The following is a 25,506-nucleotide window of genomic DNA, read 5'->3' as shown; positions in this document are numbered from 1 at the left end:
CTTTATTCAGCATCACAGGCATTGTGAATTTATGGGTATCAAACATTTTTGCTTACAAAATATTTACATGAGTATGTACATGCCCAGAAGATATTGGCAATTTTCACTGAGAACTGGGAAACTTATTTTGTAATTTTGCAAGATATAAAATGGTCCAGCATGTGGGAAGAGAAAGCAGCTGTTCTGCAAATTATTTATTCTGGAAGGTCTGGACAATTTCAGAGTGAGGTCTAGGCTACAGGACAAATTATTTTCTGCTACATTTAAACAGGCAATGCATTTCAACATACAGGCTGCCAACGTAACACACGTAGCCATAGCTCAGTATGAAAATTTCTGTCATAAACTACAAACTCACATAAACTTATTTGAAATGCACACAAGTATTACTAGAAAAGTTCCAGGATGTTATCTCAATCAACCTTCTCCTAATTGAATGTAGGTTTGTTCTCAGCAGTGCAAGCTACATTTTTGTTTTAATTTCGTGTTAGAAAGTGACAGAGCTTCTGTAATTTCCTTGGGACAGACCTAGATATCTTAATGTAGTTCACTGTTAAACAGTTTTTCCTAACTATGTGCCTAATCTTTGCTTTCCTTATTTTCATGCTGTTGCATTTAATTGTATCCCCACCCCACATGCAACATGTTCCATTCTATCTTTGGTTCTTAGCTTCTCTTTGCCAGCAATTAATTATTTCTTAGGCCGCATACTGAGCCAAAGTTTAATCTCTTACCTACTCCCATATAGTAATACCTCTAACCGCATAATTATTTTCATAAACATATATCTGAACAGTAAAATAAAGAGCAACAAGAGAATTTGACAGAAACTTTGAAGAAGCAAGATGCCTGAATTCTAAACTTATATTCCATTGATGCTATGTCTAGGAATCCCTCTTTGCTGATATATTTGTACAAACTGTACTCGTGAGTCAGACCACGTTGCAGATTAATGTGTAATTAAAACTCTCTATGACCATTTCTTCTTAGATTCTTTCTGAATACACCACACTCCATACCAGCTTATATTTTTCAGTTTTAATTTCATTTTATTACTTTCTGGCTATACAATTAATGATCTTTCCTTGCCCTCTTCTATTAACATTTTGTCTCTAGTTGGCACTCAGAACACTTGCAATTTACTACCATTGGGAAATTTTTAGTGCCATTTTTTATTCTTTCATCCACATAACTAACGAGGATGTTAAATAAAACCAAGATGATAGCGTACCCCCATGATGTTCTTCAATACAACTCCTCCTAGTTTGAATATTAGCCCTAATTTATTATCACAGACTACTTCAAACCAAACAGGTCTGAGTTAATTTTTCAAGTAACATGTCTTAGGGCCGGTGTCAGACCTGAGGAAAAATTGTGTGTACTGATACAACAATGACAACATATAATTTACCATGAATTGTGAGATAAGAGATAAAAATCTCATTAAACAATGTGTAAGACAACAATGAAAATAAGGCATGTAGACACCCTCAGAGATTCCAGATGACTGACAACTGTGAGAATGATGAAAAGAAGTAAATATATATACACCTCACTGAACAAAAAACCTAAAGAGCTTTTAACCATTTATTCTCATACCTCATGTTTGTTTCCTTGTGTTCTAGAACACCCTCACAGCCCCTTCCTCTCCTTTTGTTCCCCAATAATCTGAACTACTAAAATGCAGTTCATTAGAGCAGGGTGCTAATAACAACAAGGTTGTGGCTTTAATCCCTGTGTGGGCAATTCACTTAAAAGCTGGGCTTGATGATCCTTGTGGTTCTCTTCCAATGAAGAATATTTTGCGAAATCAAAAGAACTCATTCTGTAAAATTACACGGCAGGTGACAGCCTGGCTGCTAAGTTCTAGTTCACCAGCACATGCAGTTTCCTTTGTGGAATAACTGTGGCCAAGCAGAGATGGAATAAGGACTGGGAGGTGTTTAGTAGGCACTAAAGCAGGACTATCAGAAAGCCACACAAGGTACTTCCACATTGGCTAAGACTTAATATGCCATGGGCCTTTTCAATATTCACAGGTTATTTCCAACCCTCTCACAAGCCAGTTGGGCATGAAGGGGGAAATACCATTTTCCTCTTCCCACCCTCACAGGAGCTGCAAGGGAAGAAAAGATGCCTTAAAAGTAACTAGCATCTTCCACTAACTTATAGGACAAATCCCTGTGTGTACTTCCAATCACACTTCCATTTCATTTTGCTCTTGGTGGAAAGAAAAAGGCAGAACTGAAGCAGATTGTTTAGTTATGCTGGTTTTGCATGAATTGTGGTGTCTATGCAGAAAAATAAAACATGAGAAATGGAGGGAAAATCAGAAGAGTAAAAACCTCCAACAAACACCTAATAAAATTTACACTTATGCTCTGTACATGTGCCATCTCTTATTTTTACCAGCGTGAGCCTTAAACATTGGGTACCTAATTCCCTCAGGTATTTGTACAAAAGCAGAAGGTTCTGACCTTCGCTTCTTGACATTGTGGGGTAATAAAAACAATAATTTCTGTATGGCAGATACTTTAGTGTAAGCTGTCCCATCAAGTTCCGATGAGTCATCATGAACTGACATCCTCAATTTATAGGAGAATTATGCCACAGCGCATTTGGTGTCTGTAGAGTGAGGTGTCCTACAATGAGACCTCTGAATGCAGAGAGTTCAAATGTTTTCATTCAACCAGTTTTATTGCATTATTTTTCTCTTTCACAAGTTTAAATTCAGAGTTGTACTCTAGATTTCCAAATTTGTAGGAAGGCATAGCCATTCTGAACTGAAAAGCCCATCAATCTGCAATTCCCATGTGCCTGGAGCAAAATCTTGTTTATTGTGCATTACCTGGCAGATCCTTGATCAAGGACAACTGAAAACAAGTTGGTATTATATTGAACTTTGTTCAGATCTTCCCACTACATAAACTATCATCATAAACTGTGATTAAGAATCACAAGAACCTTGATGTTCAAATGCACTATACAAACACTACTGTGAAATACATCCTTCTCTGTTTTGCCTTTTATGGTTCTCCCATAATATTTGCAATTTGGGGGTAAAAATCTTCAAACCTGAGTTTCTAACTTAGACTCTTCAATTTCATTGTCAGTAGTAAGCATTAAATATTAACTATACCTTGTCTTCATAATCTCTGCTTAAACGAAAAATTTATCACTTTATTTCTCATTGTATTAAATTCTGAGTTAAAAGATAAGCTGCTACTAATTTCAATTAATTCCCCTCCAAATTCTGACTAATCTAAAACTTTTCATGAAAAAAGATTAAGAAACTTATCAAGATGCTTAAATACAGATACTATGTGACTTTTGTTGTTTATAAGCAGACTTAGTGACATAAGGAAACCCTCCAACTCAATCACATTCAATAATCCTTTCCTCCCAGCTCCCAGTTCTCTCTACTCTCCTCTCACTTTAACAACTGTTTAATTTCCCTGAATATATACTCAGAGGTCCCTGTTTCTTATAAATAATTTTGCTGCTCTTTCTAAAAACAATTAATGTAGTTAATAAATTGTTCTGATAGCAGTAGGCAAACATACTGACTGCGGGAACAGTTCATATACTGAGCTACACTGTGAAGAAGAGGAACAAGCAGAATTAATCAGAGATGCTATGCAAAAGAAGAGTTATAACTGATGGCCCTAAAATTTATCTTCTGAATTTCATGACGAATACACTGTTCTTAGAAAAATGAAATTATTTCTATTAAAATGTCCACAACAGTCCTCACTTGATCTGAATTCTTAAAGCTACTAGTAATACCTCCATATAGACTTTAGCTTTTCATGGTAAGCATCTGATAACTCATTTTACTAATCCTCCTTGCTCTTTTAGATAATTCCAGAAAAGGAAGGTAATTCCCATTGCTTAACAAAACAAGCTAATTAAACCCAGCATCACAGATTAATATAATTCTACACACATATTCAGATCCTTTAAATTTTGAGTGAGCTGATCAAATAAAACACATTGATCAAATGAACTTATTCTAAAGGAAAACAATCAGATGTTTGAATAGACTAAGAAAATGTTAATTCAACTTGCTACTCAAATAAAGTCAATATAACTGAAAGCAGTTCAATAATATGATTGTTTTCAGTCAGCGCCTTTTTTATCCCTAAATGCTTCAGCAGCGATCCCCCACCCTCTGCCAACATAAACACTGGACAAAGTCACCCGGAATATGACACTGGATTTACTTTGAACCCATTAAGATTAGACAGCATTGAAAGCTTACATGAAGATGCAAAAGAAAAGACAACTGGTGAAGAAAACTCATTCTTTCTGTGAAAATGCTATACATGCTGCATTACTTACCATTTTAGCTAAAGAATATGCAATAATCAAATAATAGCAAAATAAAAGCCAAAATTAAACGCTATTAACTTGATAGGACAGAACTGTAGAGATCCACATACTACAATGCAATGCTACATAACCATGCATATCATTAAGTAGAAGAAAGTTGTAGCTAACTTATTAAATTCTGTTTTTCCCTGTATTGCAAAGAACATAATTTGTCCTCACAACAGACCATCAGCATATGATGCGAGAAACCAACCATAAGCAAATCAGGTAGATAATCCAAGCAATATTAATTTATGTGCTGAGTGAAAGGAATCTTTCTTCCAGTAACACAAACCCTCATCCTGCAGCTGAATACAGAAATGGAAGCCTAATACCTGAACATCTATGATCTTCTTACACAGCAGAAAACCCCCAAGCCTGACTTAAATTATGGCAATCACTATATATACAGTGTAGTGCTTAGCAAGTTGAAGCACTTCTAAAAACAAGTCTAATCTTGTGGAGAGAAAGAACATTTGACAGCAGGAACTGCAAACACTTCTACTATGCATATACACTGAAGGGGTGAATATCAGATATTTGCAGGTAGCAGATACAGGGGAGAACAGTGGGAAGAGTGAGCAAAAAGGGAAATGAACATATACTTGCAGAGTGTGCTGGGTTTTCCTCCGGCTTAGCAAAAGTCTTACAAAGAACAACTGTCTCAACATATACCATGGTGCTAACTCCTGTCCTACCTGTTATCAAAACCCTTCTTACGTTGCTCTGCTAAAAGGCAAAGACTTGACTTGACACATGATTAGATGAAATTAATTTAGCTTGTCTGGGATGAAACAGGTTAAGGAACATTCTTGAAGGGTAGTAAACTCACTGGCAAGCAACTGTTCCAAATTCCAGAAGCAGCAAATGACTAAAATCTAAATTTAGAATATATGAAAGACTAAATTCTTTCATAAAAGAAAGCATACCCTGATGATGACAATGCATGACCATTTTTTGAGTTCTTCACAGATTAAATACTGAGCAAGTGGAACATGCAAAGTATCTTAATCCAAATGTGTCAAATTCACATGCATGAGTGGTCTTAGCAGACTGGTCTTTTATACACAACGCCAAAATAACAATCAAAGCTAAGAAGAGAATCTCAAATTTAGTGTTATGCTTGGCAAAATAATTCTATCCAACCAGCTGATGTGCAATCTGCAGAAAAATATTTCTCCAAACTCCCTCTAGTGGTTCATCTATAAGTGAGATTTTAACACTCAAAAGAAGAAATGGTTCTTAGAATATGAAGTGGCTTGTTCCAAGCTCTGCTGATCTACCTGAGAAGGGTTGTGAATTAAAAAAATTATTCTTCCAGTCTATCTGTTCAGTCATGCAACGAAAATGGAAACCTGTGGCTAATATGTTTTCTCTTATCAAAAAAAAAAAAAAGGAAAACAGAAGAAAAAAAAGGAAAAAAAGGAAAAAAAGGAAAAAAAAAGGGAAAAAAAAGGGAAAAAAAGGGAAAAAAAAGAGAAAAAAAAGGAAAAAAAAGGAAAAAAAAGGAAAAAAAGGAAAAAAAGGGAAAAAAAGGGAAAAAAAAAAAGGAAAAAAAGGAAAAAAAGGAAAAAAAAGAAAAAAGGAAAAAAAGGAAAAAAAAGGAAAAAAAGGAAAAAAAGGAAAAAAAAAGGGAAAAAAAAAGGAAAAAAAGGAAAAAAACCTCAAAATAAGAGAAAAAAAGAAAAAAAGTGGCTCCTTTGGGCACGATGTTTAAGCAGGCACTGGTGTTTAAAGTATGTTACTCATTTTGCTTCCTGATACTTGTTGGAAGGAAGAGAAACATGGAAATATACACCTCAGAAGCCACCACTGCCTCCTGCCATCTCACAGCTCTCTTCCTTTAGAGTTTTTCCTCAGTCTTGAGTGCCCTATCCAGTAACAAAAATCCTGCTCTCCTTCCCTTAAGAAATGAAAGGAACAGCTGGAACCTACTGAACTTGATGAGGTAGTAAAGGACAACTTTAACATTATTCTGAAGCTAAATATCATGACAGTTTAACCAACTTCAGCCTACCCTTTAAAAAGTAAAACTAAAGGTTAGTCACTTGCTAAAAAACTACATTACATAATAAATCATTATTAGCTACTGTTTCACATAAACACTGCCTATTAAGTGACATAAATGAGCTTTTCTATATTAGCAATTATTTTTTACTCTTGCTTATCTTACAGTAAAATAGAAACAATTTGTGGCATTTAAGGAAAAATCAGTTTAAAATACAGAGTCATTTTGATATATTTAAGTTTTATTAGACAATTTCTTAAGAAGATGGAAAATAAAAGGGTATTTAAACTATGGACAAAGTGTCCTCTTCTTACCATGACCTGGGACAGATACTGGATTATCACTGGTCTGTACTAGATATGAGCCGGCAGTATAGTCCTCATCTGTATCAGAGTCCTGAACTGGTTGGCTGGCATTATTACTTAATAACCACCTCTGGTTGTCATGGAGATTGGGTGATGGAGGAGGGGAGTGTAAATGTTCAGTAACTGATGGACTAGATGAGGAGGATGGCATGGGAGGACCTATAAAAAAATAAAAAGCATTTAAAATATGGGTCAAGATAGCATATGAAAAACAAATAATGTATTTCTTGTGTCACCAAAAGGTGAATATTCTACTTCAAAAAATAAAAAAATATGGACAAAGAAAATATGACAATTGCCTGAAATAAACTTAACTACTTTAGAAACCATAACACAATGCCATGACTTGGTATTTCAATGTACAGTGCTTATCATACAGGATTGCTTCTTTCAGTGGGACACTCCTGTCTAAAATCTACTAGTGAAAGAAAGTAATACAGATAAGCAGGTTCAGACACAGAGAAACAGGACCAGTTTTACGAGCTCATACACTCAGGAAAACTCACTGCTGTAAATTTCTACCACAGGATTTACTCTGACAGAACTTTCAGTTTTCAGCAGTGCTTATCAGACACACAAGCTATTTAAAACCTACCAAAATGTTTCACCTGTCAAACTTGTGTCCATCTGCACAAGTTATTTTAAAATATGCATAGGCAGCGATGCATACCATTTCTGCATCTTGAAAGTATCTTAAAGTCATCATGGAGGAAGACAGATTTAAATAAAGCCTTAGGATATCATAACAATGCATTTAGTCCTTCAAAGAAACAACAATTAGGCTAGAATGCAATTGAGAAAGTGTTACCTAATCCATCCTGTGAATATACAGATTCTTTATAGTCTTTAGTGAGCTTACTCAGAGTAAGACCGCTGGACTACTTTTGAATAAAGTGTTGTTGCCTGTAGGTGGGGAATGTACCAGAATATGAAGAAGCTTTTTTACATAATTTATGTTAAAACCAAAATTAGATTAATCTGCATGGTTATCATTCATAACTATAAATCTAAATTTAAATTAGAGGAAAAGGGGCTTTTTTCATCATATAATGATTTGGTTTTATGGTACTTAGTAGTATAGTTATGCTGGAGAGGTGCTGTGCTTCTCAATGTTAATAAATCATACTGGCACCAGTAACTTGAATTACCTTACCTCCACCTCCCTTGTACACTGCTAGAATCAAGCTAAGTGTTTTTTTCCCTTTCACATTCAGTTTATACCATCAAATAGTATCTTAAATATCTCAAAAACATGTTGTTAAGTCCTTACCAATTGGCTTCCCTGGGAATAAACCTATGACAGCCTCATCACAAACTATTTACTTGGTACTTCCACATATCATTTACTTCTTGTAGCGAACAGCACAACATATATTATTATAATTTAAGATGCGGACTTGGTCCTGGAAGGAAAGTGAGCACTTACTAATAGCCAAGTAACTCCTATGTAAAACCCAACATTTATATTCAGAAAGCATGGGGTCATTTTACAGGACTCAACTTGTGAATTTAGAAGTAGGGAGTGGGCACATTTTGTAGTTCAAGATAAAATGCCAACAGGTCTTCTTGTTACACCTTGATTTTTCACATTGTTTGCTTCAGTAACCTGAATTTGTGGTTATTTCTTGATGGAATATTTAATGCATTATTTATGATATACTCAAACTGATTTAGGTAGCCACCATATTTCATTTTTTGAACAGTTTAAAAAAAAAAAAGTAGGGGTTTAAGTAATGTGGTTTTTTTATCTTGAACTAAATCTAAATAAACCTCCTTTACTTGCTTTGCATCCCTTCTAGAGGAGAGCAAAGTAATACGTTCCAGATGCATATATGCTGTCTGAAGTAAATCAACATCTTAGCAGTATCTTTGGACTTTACATATAGCACTTCCCAATATGTTTTCTTTCTCCTCAATATACACTCATTAAGTTTTAGGACTTGAGAGGCCTTTCAGAGCCTTGATTGCACAAATCATAATCATCCAAAATATCATGTTGCCTGAAAATGTGTCACGTCCAAGGTTCCTTAATTGCTATGTAAATTCCTTCACTTATTCAAGTTTGTTAATTGTCTCAGTGCTACATGGCTAGCTGACACTGTACTGCACTGATGAGTAGCCATCCAGAACATGCATCACTTGAGTGCCCTAGTTTACTGAATTTTTCAGTACAGAAAACATCGTGTGTCAGATGTGGGGTGGAAGTGCAAGGGTATTAGCAAAGCTCCCACCACTATACTCAACAGAGACAGATCTCTGGTAGTGCAAAAATCAGTTGATTAGGGATGTTACCTATAACCTCTAGGAAGTTATGCAACACTTTATAATAAACCTAATTGTGGCAGGAAGGTCTTAACAATCATAGAATCATTTAGGTTGGAAAAGCTCCCTCAGCACCCTTGGGTTGATCCCCATAGACGTGTGAGTGTCTAAGTTGCACAGAAGGTCACTGACTATTTCTTCTTGCATTACAGCGGCTTTGTTCTGCTCCCCATCCCTGTCTTCCAGCTGGGGCTGGGGACCTTGAGGCCAAATGATCTTACTATTAAAGGCTGAGGCAAAGAAGGCATCAAGTTACCTCAGATTCTTCCTCATCCTTCATCACTGTATTTTCCCCCTTCACCCAACAAAGGACTGCTATTCTCCTTAGCCCTCCTTTTGTTGCTTTCTTGTCACAAAGTTACATGGTCTGCAGAGAAAAGGGAGCCAGCTATAGCATGAGCTGATTTTTCACAGGAACCCTAGGCCAACCAGCTGGGACACCTATTTATGTACAACTTCATCCAGAAACAGCAGATTTTTGCAGTGAGCTCCTCTTTGATTCCAAGTGAAAAGAGAGAGAGCTACCATTTATAGAATAAGGTACACATTAAGAAAAAAAATACTTAACACACTTTCTAGAGGAATCATAAATGATGTGCATATTCCTTTCCAATTCTTTTCTTACATGGAATGAAAGGAATTAAAATTATTTGGCAATATCTATTCCTGAAGTCTTAACAAACTCATTTATGAATCATAAAAAGCATTAAGTATGACAAAAGCCAATTAGATTCATTATAACACCTTCTCCATACAGCTTAGAAGCATACAACACTAAGAATATTTTATTGTAACAAAACCCACAAAAATACAACTTCCATTTTTCTCCTCATTCTGCTTCTTTTGGTATCCACCTAGCAGAAACATTTTGTTGTTCTGCTTTGACTTTCTTGTCTGTATTTCAAAAAAGAGAAAGTTCTTGTTTTTAATGTGTGAACTTGATTCAATAGCAAGCTATTTTTCACTGGACTTAAGAGTATTTAAATCTATGGTTTAGGTCGGTTTTGAGGGAAGAAACACTTCAATTTGTTTGCATTTTCATAATTGAAAAGATGCAACTTTAAATAATCTTTATGTACTCCAAACATTTTTCTTACATGAAAATGCAAAATATAGGCAACCTCCAGCAAGAACAGATTCAATACAGCAATATCTGAAGATGTGAATACATTTGCTAAGCATATGAGTTCCCAAAAAAGTAAAACACAAAGAAAATAGGTTGTAAGAAGAACATGAAAAAAGAAATACACCTGAAGTAATAACGTATTTGTTAAATACACATGTACAAGGTAATTACATTAAAAAAACCTGCAGTCTTCTCTGCCATGATCAGCACTGATCTGAAACATGGCACAAATTAAATGCTGGAAGCAGAACTGATATCGCATATGAAAAAGCTCAAAGGGACAAGTATGGTAACTACAAGCCATAAAAAATAGCAAATAAACAATGGAAGACTGCAACAATGGACTGGTAGTAATGTATAGGAATTTATATATTAAGTATATTAAGGTTAAACTAAGTCTAAAGCTGAGACTCTGTCAGTTGGTGCTGCCCAACACCACGGTTGTCAGAGCAGGCAAGGAGGCTGCTGCAGAGTTTGGGAAGGACTGGGGGCAGAGAAGAGCCGAGCTGTGTCTTCAACCCCCAGAGCCTCATACACTTCCACTGGGCCACAACCCCCAGTTTACAGTAATGTATAAGATGCCTTCCCCCAGTTAAAAAAAAAACCAAACAAAAAAACAACAAAAAAACCACACAAAAAGCAAAAAGCAAAGCTATTTACAGCATTTAAGATTATCTATATGGTACTACAAAGAATGAACCCAACAACTGCTCAGCTTTCATCTACAGGTCATCAGTTGCTAGACACTCAAGCACTTTGCTTCAACAACACCAATGGGTGCCTGGATGAGCTGCATCTCCACTAGATATATTTTAGAGAAAGTAGTGCTAGACACTTTTGGGACATGGCATTTAGGAGAAAAGCAGGATGGGAGAGAAGAAGTATTAATGAATGTATGAGGAGCCCTAAAAGACATGCACTTATGAAATCTTCCCACCAGATTCAAACTCTTAAAGCAGAAAGATTTTGCTGGCAATGATACTAAGAAGAAAAAAAAAACCAAAACTTGTTCATTTTCTATTCTTATTATATATCAGATTTTTCTGACTATAACTCATGAAGCAATGAAAACTTTTCTGAGCTGAAATATGGTCTTAAAAATGTATAGTTTTCATTGTTTCATGAATTCTATAATGCAGAACTGTTGTTCATATATCTAGGTTGTCCCTAAAAACTTGGCATTATCAACTTACTTCCATAAGATGCACTGCAACTTACATATTTGAAAAAGTAATTTCACTATAAAAATTTGAAGGGCCATTATTTTCATCTCAATCAGATTGCATGAATCCTATACCCAACTTATATACAAATTCAGATGGCTGCTTAAAGCAATACAACAGTAGACAGTTCTGTTTAGGCAGTTTAGCTATGGCAAAATAGTGCATTTTTCCATTCATACTGTTGGCAGCTCTTGTCACTGAGACTGAAGAAAAAAATTCCTCTATTTACCTCTCAAGCACACAGGAGAGTCTTATTTTTAAGTGGTAAAGAGATTCTTACTGACTTCAGTGTTAGTAAGAAAATGGTATTAAATTACAATTTGCAAAGCAGATATCTCTTTACTGAAATTAATGGGATATTTGCTGGTGAGTTCATGGAAATGAAGATCTCATGTTATGTTAAATGGCACTACTATGTCATATAAACCCAAACCTAGACTCTATACTGTGGAAAAACATGTTATACATATAATGGATCACTAAGAATAGCCATATATCTCTATTTTGTACTTTGCTGCTCATAACAGGACAAGGCAGGTTGCTGGCTAGGTTTTGGTTTTTTGGGTTTTTTAAATTTGTTTGGTTGGGTGTTTGTTTTTTTTTTAAATAAAACAGTTTTAAGAATCTTTTAGAACTTGGATGACAGTGGTTTTTGAAGGTCAGAAATAACATGTCTTCTGGCTAAATTAATTAGAAACCAAAACACTTTCAAACATGAAGGACACTTACAAGCCTTCTGAATCAAGCTGTGATGACTCTTTGCAATCTGTTCTAAGACTTCCCAGTGTGCTGAAAGCTGTACATACTCTTGTTAAAAAGGGCACCTATACCCTCCTAACAAGTTTATTGATCTCATCCCAAAATACAAATTTCTAGTGTATCACATGTAGATTGACCCAAAAAAGCCCCTAAAAACCCCCAAACCCCTGCACCTGGTATGTACAACCCTTAACGACTGCATTTTGGACCTTTTCATCTCTGCATATAAAACAGTAAGTTAGTAATAAGTGAGTTTTAATTTTAAACTAATTTTTCATTTTGGACTTCCTGCATGCTCTCCAACCTGTATGAATTGGCATTGGCATTTATCTCTCTGCTGGATCCTGCAGCCTTCTGCAGCCAACCTGCAGTGACAGTTATCTCTTAATTAATGCTCTACATGCAAATGGAACTACCAAAAAGTGCATACAAAGAAAAATTATTTATAACCAACACAGTTCTCTTTATCTACTTCTACCAGAGTTGACCACTGTAGCTACTGTGAAGACCTCCCCATGGAAATACATGCATAGACAGTCTTCCAAATATACACATATATAAATAAGACTGTATAAATCCATCTACAGTGAAAAACACTGTGGTGAAAAGAAACGACATGCCAAGAGCTCTTTTAAAAATAAATGCTTTCAAATGCATAGAAATGGTGCTTGTGATCTACTGTGGATTTTCCATTTGTGTTTTGCTTTATTTGTAAGTATCATGGATAATGACCCTTTTACCCATGAATTGGGAGGTGTACTTTTGAAGTTTCAAATCCTTCTAAGTGCTGATGAACTGTGCCTTCATGTCAGATGCAAACTTCAAACACAAATGACGTCTACTTTTCCTATAGTTCCTCCAAAAGTTAGCACTTGTAAACAAAACAGATGTATTATATTGAAATGTATTCTAGCTCACAAAGTTGCAACTACTTCTATAGATGGTGAAAGCTAAAACTTCGCAAGACCATAATCAAAGACCATTGATTTGAAAAACAAAAGTAATCCATTAGAAAGTAAGACAAATACTGGCCTGAAATATTGTAATTTTTTTTTTTTTTCCTCTTGGAAGCATAGTATAAAAACCAGACTCTGTAACAGAAAACTGATAATTATCTTCTAAAAAAGAGAAAGCTTTCTTAAGAAAAATGGTTATGCCTTAGAATTGACATGCATTTTGGAAGCAAACATTTTATGTTTTGAAGCATTCTGGTTGTTTCAAAAAGTTAACAGCTGCTGCTCAGCAGATTGTTAAATGAAAAGGAGTGCCCTGTTCTTACAGGGGTCAGACTGCATGACCACAACAGCTCTGTCTTCAATCCTGAGTTCAGGCAGTGCTCATTTTTGCTTTAAATGGGAGTTTTGTCTGCAAAGAAATTACAGAATCTGAGCCTTAACTGACAGAGTATCCTAACCCAAATGCATAGCTCTTACTTCTTACTACAAAAAAATATTTTTTTACTATTATTTTTTTCAAAAGGGATCACCTTATAAATTCAGAGCCAGGTGCAGAGCAAAGGTCCACTCACCTAGGCAGAAAGTTCAGAAGCTGAATTAAAACCTCAAACATCTCCAGCATCCAGGGTTTATTTTTTAGGAGCAATTCTGCTCAGCTCAATGGAATCTTCCAGTTTATTTCCACCAATATTAATTAAAAGTGGGCATGCAAACTACTGAAAGGGAACAGAGAGCTATTTCCAGAAGAGCGGAAATCTTCATTCTACTCAGAAAATCATTTTAAGTGATAGGTCTCTGTATTTTTAGAAAAACATTCCTCTTTTTGGGGGGGGGTGGGGTGGGGTGGTGCAGTTTTGGACGGAAGCAAGCTGAAATCAACGCCAGATTGCAAAATATTCTGATTAACTCCTATCTTCACTTGAGATGTAGAAGTTCTCACATGAAAATGTCACCTCTCCATTTAGAGCATCTGCTGGGATTCAGACTCCTCTGCCTGGTGACGGGAATCTCACACAGCACAGCCAGGACAAGGAGACACCAGCTCAACCACCGACCCAGCTGTACAAGTCGCACACTCGCAGTTTTGGTCCAGCCAAGAAACGCCTGCAAACCGACTTGCAGGCCCTGGCAGCCAGCACTCAGTAGCTGGAGCATCACAGCCAGAAGTCTCCATGGGAGTGTAGCACTTGGGCTATGAGCGCAGGGAAGCTCCTGGCGTCCCCACCTGGGTCCTGTGTAACTTGGCCACAGACCTGGCCCTTTCCTACCACAGCAGCTGGCGCCTGCTCAAGCGCAGCCAAGATGCAGAGGTGCGTGGTTGCTCTACATGCAGGCACACATGCGCAGCTGTGCACCTGTGCAATGCAAAAGGCACCACTGCATGGCCAATCACTCCTGCCTCAGAGCCCTACACATCTGTGCACATCTGCCTGGGCCTGCTGCTTCACTGACCACTGCATGGGGGCAGGGAAATGGCAGAAGAGATCTCTCGGGTAGCGGGAATGTGGAGCCAGTCATTCTCTCTGCTCACTACACATTGATTCACACACAAAACAAACTAAGCATTACATACTGCTGTAAGAAAGAAACTAGCCTTTCTCAAAAACATGTCAGGATTTTCATGTTCAAAAAACCCAAACTATAAACACACCACAGACACGAGATAAAACCAGGAAAAAAAACCCACTAGGGCTTTTTCTTTTTCCTGCATTTCCAGAAATGGAATGAAGCATCAAAAATGGAGCAGCTGGCAGACACTATAAGCAATGCAGGAAGGATAGTCACTCTGAGTCTGTCTTATATTCACTCAGCAATGATGCTGAAGTGTTTACCAAGTTTCCACTCTCAATCCTGACCTTTGTAAAAGACTGTAATTTTTCTGGATGCTGATACTCTTTCAGATGACAATTCATGAAGAGTAATCACCTATAAAAGTAACCTTTGAAGAAATGCTTCTTTGTTCTTCCTATCCATGACTTTTTTATTTTTAGAGGTGAAATGGATTGAGCCATGTCACCTCTGGTTTATCATTCTTCCAACATGACTCATGGTAGTCAATGCACTTTGTATTTTCACAGTTGCTTTGGGCTAAATTATGGGGGGCAGAAAACATCTTTTTGGAACAGGACAGGAAATGCATCTTGAAGAACACAAGACAACATGAAGGTTTTTTTGGGAGGCAGTGGGAGAGAGGCTTCTTAAAGAGGAAATAAACCTTCTGAGAATGATTCACAAATCATTCAGTTTTTAGAATCAGGTAATTTCCCACTCTCATTACTCCCACCCCTGTAAGAAACAGCTTAAAGAGGAGTGAAATAAAATACTAATTAACTAAATTTGGTTTTCTTCATTCCACTGGGTCCTATATGAGAAAAGCAGTCTAAGCAATGACAGGGATACCAGTTTTGCCTAGTTTTGCTACCAATGTGGCCACTGCTTTGCAGTCTGCCATAAAGGGAACAACATCTTTGAAAAAAAAAAACATTCAGAGAACCTCTTAATGACATCAAATTGCTTATGTTTGCAGACCAGAGAATAAGACTTGTTTTCTCAGAAGGAAACATAGCAATTTAAAGAGATTTTGATAGATGCGAACAAAGAGCAACAAACTGCTGAGAAAGAGTTCTATAAACCTTACTTACAAAAATAATCCTATTTTTTATTATTCACAAGAATCACAGAGTATTCTGAGTTGGAAGGAACCCACAAAGATCACCAAGCCTATCTCAAGTAAATGGCCCATATGGGGATCAAACCCATGACCTTGGTGCTATTGGCACCATGCTCTAACCAATTAGTTTTTTTGGTATGGTTATTTATATGCCTGAGAGCTGCATTTTTTGGATTGTAGCTATTTCTAAAGACTAGAGTTGTGGCATTGCAAAAGAGAAGAAGGAGGACAGATACAATGACTGTTGCCATCTTCACCAGCTTCTGACTGCAAGCTGCCCCAGACAGTGGCACATGCTCCCCCATGAGCTCTGTGTGCCTCCCAGCACAGCTCTGCAGGGACCAGCACAATGTCAAGTAGCCAACAGAAAGAGCAGTACTACTGCTAGAGCCTTCCATGGACACTAAAACATCATGCTGCTGCTCCCTGCCCTCTCCCAATAAACTAAGGTAAATCAATAAAATGTCCCATAACACTAAAGAATCACACCATGCTACAAAAGCACACATTTAGCAATGAGAAAGAAGAAAGTGGTCCTGCCAATGAAACATTGAACTTACCTAAGCAGCGGTGAAGTCCTGAAGGTAACACCACTGAAATAGGTATTTTTGTTAGCTCCTTGTTGCTTCATTATCAAAAGTCCTTCCCTTCCTGCAGCACTTTCAAGTTCTATTTCTTGTTAGGGCTTTTTTTCTGCTACATTAAATGTAACTCCTTAACAAAGGAATTTTGGGAAGAGGAGGAATTAGAGAATTACCAGAAAATTATTGACTGTTGTCTCACACAGTACCACTCTCACAAGCAACGGGAAATTTACTGGACATTGATGTCTCATTACATCTAGTATGTAATTTATTTCTCTGCTGGAAGAGAACTTTATCAGTTTTTGCCCATGTGGAGAAAATGTTCCTACTTTAGAAACAAACAGACCACCACAGGCAAGAAACTGGAAAGCTTAAATGAAAACCCACTGCATGAGCACTGAAGTTAGCTCTCTACCAAAGCTGCTAAGGCAGCAGTGTTGAAATGGGCCAGAGGTGGCATTTTGGGGCCAGATTTTTGACAAAGTCTCATTGAAGAATTATTCAGAAAACCGAAAACAATAAAATCTATACGGTACTGAGAGAAACTGGACTCTGTATTTAGATGTGTTTGGAAATTCAGCATTAAACAAAACCCTCACAAAGTCCCTTAATTTTGCCTGACTTTATAAGTAACAATGTATTAGCTGATGAGAAAATGTTGTGAAGTGCTACAAAGTTGCATATTTTAAGTCACTCTTCCACTGTAAGAAATTATTGCTATCTAAAATAGAATATATTTTGACTTGTTATATAAACCCCTTATTTGATAGCTTTTAATTTTTTAACGTTTTATCAGTGTTTATACTTGGCAGGACTGGATAAGTACTCTAGCAATATGCACAATTTAAAACCACAAATTTAAAATAGAGTTCATTATCCATTCAAGTTCAAGAGAATACAGACTTAGCAGTTCTTAAACAAATATACAAACTCCTCACATTAGCTTAGGCAGGTCAGAAAATGCTGAATGGAGGTAAAAAAATACCTTTGGCCCCAGACTAAACACAGAAAATTTCAGCCCAAAAGTGCTTTTCATAAAGTCAGGAGCTAATGAACAAAAGGGCGTTCTAATAAAGTTTAATGAAATATTAGCTACAAAATGCAGCCGTAATATCACAATCCTTATTTCTTTGCCAACTCGACCACTTCAGAACAGCAAAAACTGAAGCTCCTTCCTGAAGTAAACCACACCAGTTACTGTGAAGAGGTTTTATCTCAAAGAAAATAGAGGAAAGGATCAAAAGATTGGGGGAAAATTCCAAAACAGAGAAAATACTTGTTTATGCCTGAGTGGAGCCAAGGGTAACAAACCCTCTCGACCAAGCTGCTTCCAAAATCCTTGGGCCTTCGTCCAGGGAAAAGGGACACGCCAGCTGGGCCATCCATATCTGCCAGCAGGCAGAGGTTATCCATCTCTTGGAAAAGGGATGAAAGGAAATTGCTGTCTGAGTGCTTTGCAAACTCTGAAACAACTGCTCTTCAGCTAAATAGTAGGGTTGCCAGTAGAAGATGTTCAAGTCTCTGAGTTTCTGAAAAATTATTAATGTTGACGTATTCTACTTTCAAGATGCCCCCTTCAGTACCACTAAATACTGCCAGATAAAAACCAGTTACTACACAGAAAGCATTTAGAACAACTGGTGTGGAAGCCCTGTCCTGTACAACTGAAGTTCACCATGTACGTTATGGCACATGCATTCAAAGACTATCCATGCCCTCCCACCAGCCTTCATTAATCTCTCCTGCCAAAATATCTACTAAAGCACTTACTGATAAGAAAAGACATGAACAAATTTCTTACTTGACTAGATTTTTCTCCCCTCTGAAAAAGGCACTTTTTAACAGGTTCTTGGCCAACATTACATTTGTATTCACACAATGTCTCTTTTATGAAAAGATGTAATGCAACCAATTATGAGAGCAGTTCCTGAAAAACTCAACTAATGGTTTGACTTGGTCTGCATTCATATCAACACAAAATAACTAATTTTATACAGTGCTTGATAATGCAGCACTATGTAAGGAAGAGATTACACAGGAAACCTTAAAAGATGATCATTCATAAGGATCAGATCTTATAAATGCAATTTAGAAGCATGGAGAAAAAAAAGAAACACAGAACAGAAATCAGGTTTACCCACATTTCATTAATTTTGTTTTTGGCACGTTAATTACTAATGCATATCCAGTTTTCTGGTGCAGTTGTTACTACACAGAACTTAAATTACATTTGAAATGTGATGGTTTCTACACAAAGAGATAAAGACAAAGGAATAGTCTTAGCTCTCTTGCTCAGTTATCTGAGATGTCTTTTTTTGTGTTTTGTTTGTATTTGTCATTTATCTTTGAGATATGGTAGTGGTCCAAATATTCATTCATTACATGCTTTCTGACATGGTTACCATTCATTATATGTTTCTGAAGCAGTTACAGTCTGCAAAGTAAATTCTTGGTCAGAATCTTTACATGCACAAGAAAACAAATTACAGGGATACTTCAAAGTCAGATCCTGTGACTAAGGGAGGCTGTTAATCAATGCAGTTTAATACAAAGCCCTCTGCCACACTGATGTTAAGATTATGCGAGCTGAGGTGAGTAGGCAGTGATATTAAGAATCATACACAAATTTCTTCTGAATAAAAATGATGCATCAGCCCATAACATTTATCAGCCTATATAAACTCTCAGGAATCCAACTTTTACTGCAAGTGTCTTCTTGGATCTATTTACTTCAGAAGATGTGGTATGAATGATAGCATAATAAGTTTTAAGCATAAGTGATTCACACATCATTCCATTTGAAACAAAAAATCCTAACACGCAATATGATATGTTACTGCAGCTGCCCCATGGGAATAACAACATATCCATTTGGAAGGAAAATACATTTATGAAAATGCTTGATTAGTAGAAAAACCAGAAAATAATTCATTATAAACAATAATACACAGCTGCTTTTTTGATGCTTTTATGGTCACAGTCTCTTTTCATGGAATATACTGGATTAAATGCATTCAGCTCTTCCACTCCCATCCCCAGCCCAAACTAGTCTTCATTGATGTTATCCATAAAAACTAAACAAAAATCAGTCTTTGAAGGAGGGGTTATCATGTGAGTTGAATGTAAAGTTACTGGACAGAGTGCATCAAATTATCTTCTTACTTCAGGCATCTCTTAGCAAGATCCCAGTTTGAGGACAGAAATGCATGTTCTCTCTCCTGTTTACTTTGCAAAACACTGTATTTTTTACCTAGCATGCCTCCGATCCCCTGCAAAGGTTATGAACTGAATGCTGCAAATCTGGCAGGCAACAAACCTCTGAGAACTGCATAACATATGTGAAGTCAAGGCAGTGCCACCTGCACCTGTGACCTCCTAGAGACAAGGCTTCCCAACGTCTTGGCCTCCCCTTTTACAACTAAGGAAATCTCTACTTTCTCTCCTCTTACCTTTCCTTAGTGTTTCATTTACTTAATGGACACTCTTTATTTTCCCCCACATCACCATTAAAAAGTTTCAGACACTTTTTTGTGACAAATTAATTAATTTATTCCACTAAAATTCCACTAAAAAATTATCATGACAAGAACATGTTGGTATGTTGACTGTAGCAGTAGTTAATGAATTATGCAATTCAATGTAAACCACTAGCATGCTAAAATAAACGTAGAAATTACTTACGGCACTTGGGGAAATGCACATGGGATAACATAAAGACATAGGTAATACTGCTAATGTCACTATTCATGAAAGCAAACTCAAGACACGTTTAAAAAACAATTGGCTAAGTAGAGACAGTTGCGTAGTTATCATGGACTGTGCCACAACCACCCACCAATACAAACTAGAGACTCTTCAACACCAGAAGACACTCAGAAGTAACTTTATTCCCATCTACTGAAGAGGCATCTCAGGTAGTATCCCAGCTTTGGGGCCATGTAAGGGTGACAAACCAGCAGAGACAGCAGTTAACCAGAGAAAAGACACTTGAATGTTTTGCTTGATTCAGCCCAGAGGATTAAGTCTGGGTCTCCTACCTTCCAGGTGAGTGCCCCAGCTAATGAGCCTGAAGCTAATAGCAGAGCAACTTGTTCTCCCTCTTTTTTTTTTTTCACTAAAATCTCTGAAGAATTGTGTTTAGATCCTCATCAAGATGAATGCCAAGCCTGCTAAATTTTTCATGACACTGAATTCTTGTTCTCCTGCCAGCCCTAGTCATGTGTGAACATTTCAGACTCCCTCAGACATTTATTTTACTACAGAGTCCTGAAATACTTAAGTCTATTAAGACCTAAAATAAACAGTCAAAAAGAAGAAATCTGCTAGTTGTTCTTCAGTCTGCATTTTTAGTAGACAGTGCCTATATCAGTGAAGTTCAGAAATTATTCTCAGTGTCACCAGTGAAATGATGGTACACTTGGCAACACACGCATCAAGCCATGTCATCTACCACAGTGAAGCTCAGCTCCATACCACAGCAGAAGCAGCACTGTTTGCAGGCTGTAAAGATCCAGTCAAATAGGGTGGATCCAGAAAAGCTGGATTTGCTAAACCTACACACAATGGCTATTCTGCATGTGCATTACCTCTGGGTTTGTGCCCAGCCCAGTCTCTGCCTGCTCCCTTGCTGCCAGGAAAGAGGACAGCTGGGAGTAGACTATGACTGAAGAATAATTCACACTACTTGGCCTTGGTTACCCTCCTCACCAAAAGCCTTTCTGGAGCAGAAAGCGTACTGGCTGCAAGCTAGGCTGGACTGCTGCTGTACATTGAAGAAGTGAGAGCTTGAGGAAAGGAGGCCAATCATCAAAAGACTTCAGACAGGTCTTGAAGGGCAGCAGACAGCTGACTGTATTAACCACGGGGCTGCAAATCTTCCTGTCACATAGGCTATGAGTTGTGCCTCCCTAAACTCCCTGAAAGAATACTAAGAAAAAAATTCCCTACATAAATTATCTAGATTTTAAGTCACCTACTGAAATCATTTTACAGTCACTCCCAGTTAATCTGTGCATTCTGTAGCTGCTCTCTCCATAGGAGATCTGAAAACAGACCAAGCTTTGTTGTTTATCTTGTGGTCTCTTACTCACTACAGAAACTCCAACAGCACTTCAGTGCTTCATTATTATTGCTATAGTCATTGGGATCATATACTTGGAAAGGAAGTACAAACGGCCAATTTGCGGCTAAAAAATATCAAGCCTGATATCAGATCTAAAGATCGACATTGTTATCTTAGAGAAAACTCCGTGCAGGTGTGAAAAGACTGTGTGTATCCATACATACTTTATGTTGGATATGCTATGTACAAAGAAGGCAATGTTAGTACTAAATCAGCTGTCATGAGTTGCTGGTATGCATAAATCTACAGCTCACGACTGTCCCCGGCATACCCTCAGAAATCTCCCAAAAACCAGTAATGCCTTTTATCATCATACTTAAACTTTCACTTTTGTGTAATTTTTTTAAAGTACTATGCATCTTCTTCTATATCTATTTTGTTTGAAGCAAACTTTAAAAATCCTCTTGTTAAACACTTTCTCTCCTACACTTTTTTATATAGATGTTAGTCCTTAGGAGACCAATGCTCAAGATCCCTGTAATGAACTAGATTTAACATGGCTGTAAAATGTCTCTGTAATCTTGGCAGGTGATGCTGCCTAAAAGCACAACCTAAGATTAAAGGCCTCAAAAAGTTTTCTGTCATTCAGACCTGTGAGGGATTTTTTCCCTCAATACAAAATCTGACAGCAGGGTCTTGCCAATGTCCAAGCAAACTTGAGTGCTGATATCCAACTTGTTCCTTGCCCTGTTTCTGATACTGCCAAAATACTTTGCCAAAGAAATTCTTTCAAAAGGCAAAAACGAAAGGACTTCCCTAGACATTATGAATACAGTGGGGAGAGATGTGGGTAAGTCTTCCTGAAACACGTAATTCTGTAAAGTGCATGTACTTATAATTAAAAAAGTAGGGTTGGACTAGAATTTGGCAGTTCTTTTACATGCTATTTCCTTGTGCTAGTGAAGAATTATAACAGTACTTCAGTTTTCTGGTCTGTCCACAGTAATTTTCAAAAGTGAAACAACAGGAACAAAATCAAGCAGTTCTGTGGGAGTCCCACATGAACAATTATCAATTCTACGGTAAATTTTCATTTAATCTTTTGCCCACCATACTGTTTAAATGCACATCATGTTAGTTCCATGTATTATTTGTAATTCATTTTACCTCATTACCTAGTAATTTTTGCCTTGTTTTTCTCTCTCTTCACCTCACCTACTTACACCTTGACAAACTGAAAACATGCCAATACAAAAACTGCTTGTTCCTATAATTGGCAAAGTCTTTATGCATAACTGGAAAAATGCTGTAATCCCAGTTACAACAGTACTCTATTCTCACTCCTCCAATGCGAGCATAATGGAAGTATCAGCTTGAGTGGAAGGTCTGTGAGGAATCAAATCTCATGCCCCTGAATGCCCATGGCAGAAGAAAAGGGCAGCCAGTCATTTCTCCCACTGAGGACTGACAGGATGTGAAACACAGAGGAGAGTGAAGTTGGAGGATCAGAGCTGCCAGTTTTTCCATCACACTGGACTCTGTAAAGGACCACAAAGCCCATTTCCATAAGATAAAAACACAAGAACAATCTCTTGCTCTGCCTCCACGGACTGAGTGGGACAGAGCTGCCCTCAGCAGAGTTCTGCAGTAAAATCATGGCTACGCTTCCACAGATACCTGAGAAGCTTTACTACTCTTTGCTTTCAAGATGCAAAAGGACCTGCTGTCAAGGATTTCACCTGCAATATTCTTCTGCCTTGCAGAGTGAGAACTCCACTTAAGGAGGTTAAGAGCTCAGAAACTTGATGGATTCAAAATTTAAGCTTAGTGTGACTAAAACCCATTTCCAAATTTCTAAAATCTGAATATAGAATACAAACACTGAAACAGCTTTGTCCAAAGAAATGGTAGATCGTGACTCCCAAAGTATCCTTCAGACACTCTTTTTTAATTCAGCTTTGAATGGGAACTGTGTAATGAGGAATGTCAAATGAATATTCCCCCAAAATTAAATACAACAAAAGCTTCACTCAGAAACCACACATGGTGCTGTCACACATTTATTACCCACGAGCTAAAATTTGTCTAATGTAATTTCAGATTGATAATTACTGATAGAGGCCATATGTGTTTTCAACATATGTGTTTTCAATTGCCAAATTAAAAATACTGCTTCCTTTCTAGAGGACCATGGTTTGAAATAACATCTCAGATTTATATAACTGAAATAACAAGTCTATAAATTTTCAGGATTTTAAAAATTTTATTCTCTGTAAATGAAATCTTGCCCTTTCTTTAACTGTTTGCATTATTTTCTCAAACACCAGTAAGAGAAATAAAAATATACAAAATCAAAGCAAAATGTAATAGCACATTACTTGCAAATAAGAGCAGAAGACTTGCATTTTTAAAATCCAGCTTTTAACAACTGATCTGGTTTTAGTTTATGATTAAAATTATTATTATGTTAGTGGGAACAAGGAACTCTGTTATGGTGGGTGTTAAGGATGCACGGGAAAAAAACCCCAAATTTTTCTGTGAATGAAGTAAGAAATGGCTGGCACTAGACTCAGCTTTCACCTGAGTGTGTAAACTGAAAAGGGAGAATAACTGAATTACTAATGATCATGAATCTCCACAGTGCCTTGCTACTCGAGGTCTCCAATGTGGCTAATGTGCTGCCAAATCCTAATACAGGTTCCAGAGAAGCTCCAGGGGAACGGCAACCTGCAAACCTGACATCTATACGCTAGTGAAGTTAATAGAAACTATAATAGCAAAAAGACTAAGTGGGCCCTAAGTGGGGTCTAAGAAGAATCAAATTTCAGTTTTCATTAAGTGGAGTCTTACAAAATTAACCCAATTCTTTGAATAGCTCAAACAAACATGTGAAGCCAGTGATCCAGTCAGTCAATTTCAAAAAAGCTTTTAACAAGCACTTTACCAAAGGCTTTTAAAGAAACTAAGCACCCATGGCAAAACAGAGGTCTCTGCGCAGCAACATGACTGGTTAAGAGAGATAACCAGAAATTAGGGGAAAATGGTCAAACCTGCATAGTGAAGGAAGCCTACCAGTGGAATACCACAGCGATCTCCCCTGAGATCTGCTCCTCTTCCCATACCTGTAATTGACCTGGAAAGGTAGCTGAGCACTGAAGCAATCAAGTTTGCAGATGATACCAATTTATTCATAGCAGTAAGGATGAGGGCAAGTGGTGAAGAATCACAGGACCTTATGAAATTGAGTGACTACACAATGGAACAGTAAATTAAATTCAGTGTGGATAAGTGTAGAGTGATGCACATGGGAAAATATAACCTTAACTTCACATGTACAGTGATGGGTTCTGAGCTGAACATTATCGCTCAGGAGTGAGACCTTGAGGTTACAATAAATAGTGCCATCAAAATGTCAGCTCAGTGCTCAGCTGCCAAAAGAAAGCAGCCCAAATATTAGGTACTGTTAGGAGCTGAACAGGAAGCAAAGCAGAGAACACAATTATGCCACTTTGTAATGTCACTCAGTTCATACACTGTCTCTCTTCCAGTGATATGTTTTGGGGACATGCCTCATCACTGAGTATTTTGTGTTTACTTTTACAAAGATTGGAGCAAAACAGAAGATATCTTAAAACACAAGAGTGACCTGTAATTAGGGGGACAAAGACAACAGTTTCAAGACTGTCTGCATCTCAGTTTCAGAAGAGTTCTCTGAGCCTGTACCCAAAACCCAAGGAGACAGGGTCTTCTACGTACTTGCAGATAGACCATTCAAAAAAAGAGGTTGACAAATTACACACATACAACCAATGAGCTCTATTATAAGGCACTACTATACATCAAAAGCTCAGCTACTGCTAAGAGCACAAGCACTTTCCCAGTACTTGAAATCCCTGGGAAAGGACAAGTTTGAAGATTTGCCTTCACTCCAGCAGTATACAGCCAACTGAAAATCATTTTGCCATGTCATCTTGAAGTGACAAGGTTTTAAGCCTTAAGGGTAGTACAAGTGCCCAGAAAAGGGTAAGTAAAAACAATTTAAACTAAAAATCTTTAGTC

At 37.2% G+C, this 25,506-nt stretch overlaps 1 protein-coding gene across 18 annotated transcripts in view; it reads right to left on the bottom strand.

The window, feature by feature from the left end:
• The window catches only part of TENM3 (teneurin transmembrane protein 3), a 1,396,736-nt gene that overhangs the window by 172,118 nt on the left and 1,199,112 nt on the right, over nucleotides 1-25,506 (bottom strand). For 10 of the 18 annotated variants that reach the window (XM_033060171.1, XM_033060177.1, XM_033060178.1 and 7 more), the window contains one exon: nucleotides 6,694-6,903. The exons of the other annotated variants lie outside the window; for them this stretch is intronic. In XM_033060171.1, coding sequence (XP_032916062.1) covers nucleotides 6,694-6,903 — 210 coding nt within the window. The remainder of the gene's footprint in view (nucleotides 1-6,693; nucleotides 6,904-25,506) is intronic. 18 annotated transcript variants of the gene reach the window in all.

The sequence above is a fragment of the Catharus ustulatus genome, chromosome 5, assembly GCF_009819885.2.
Source record: "Catharus ustulatus isolate bCatUst1 chromosome 5, bCatUst1.pri.v2, whole genome shotgun sequence".
NCBI lineage: Eukaryota > Metazoa > Chordata > Aves > Passeriformes > Turdidae > Catharus > Catharus ustulatus.
This window is presented reverse-complemented; position numbering and strand designations above follow the sequence as displayed.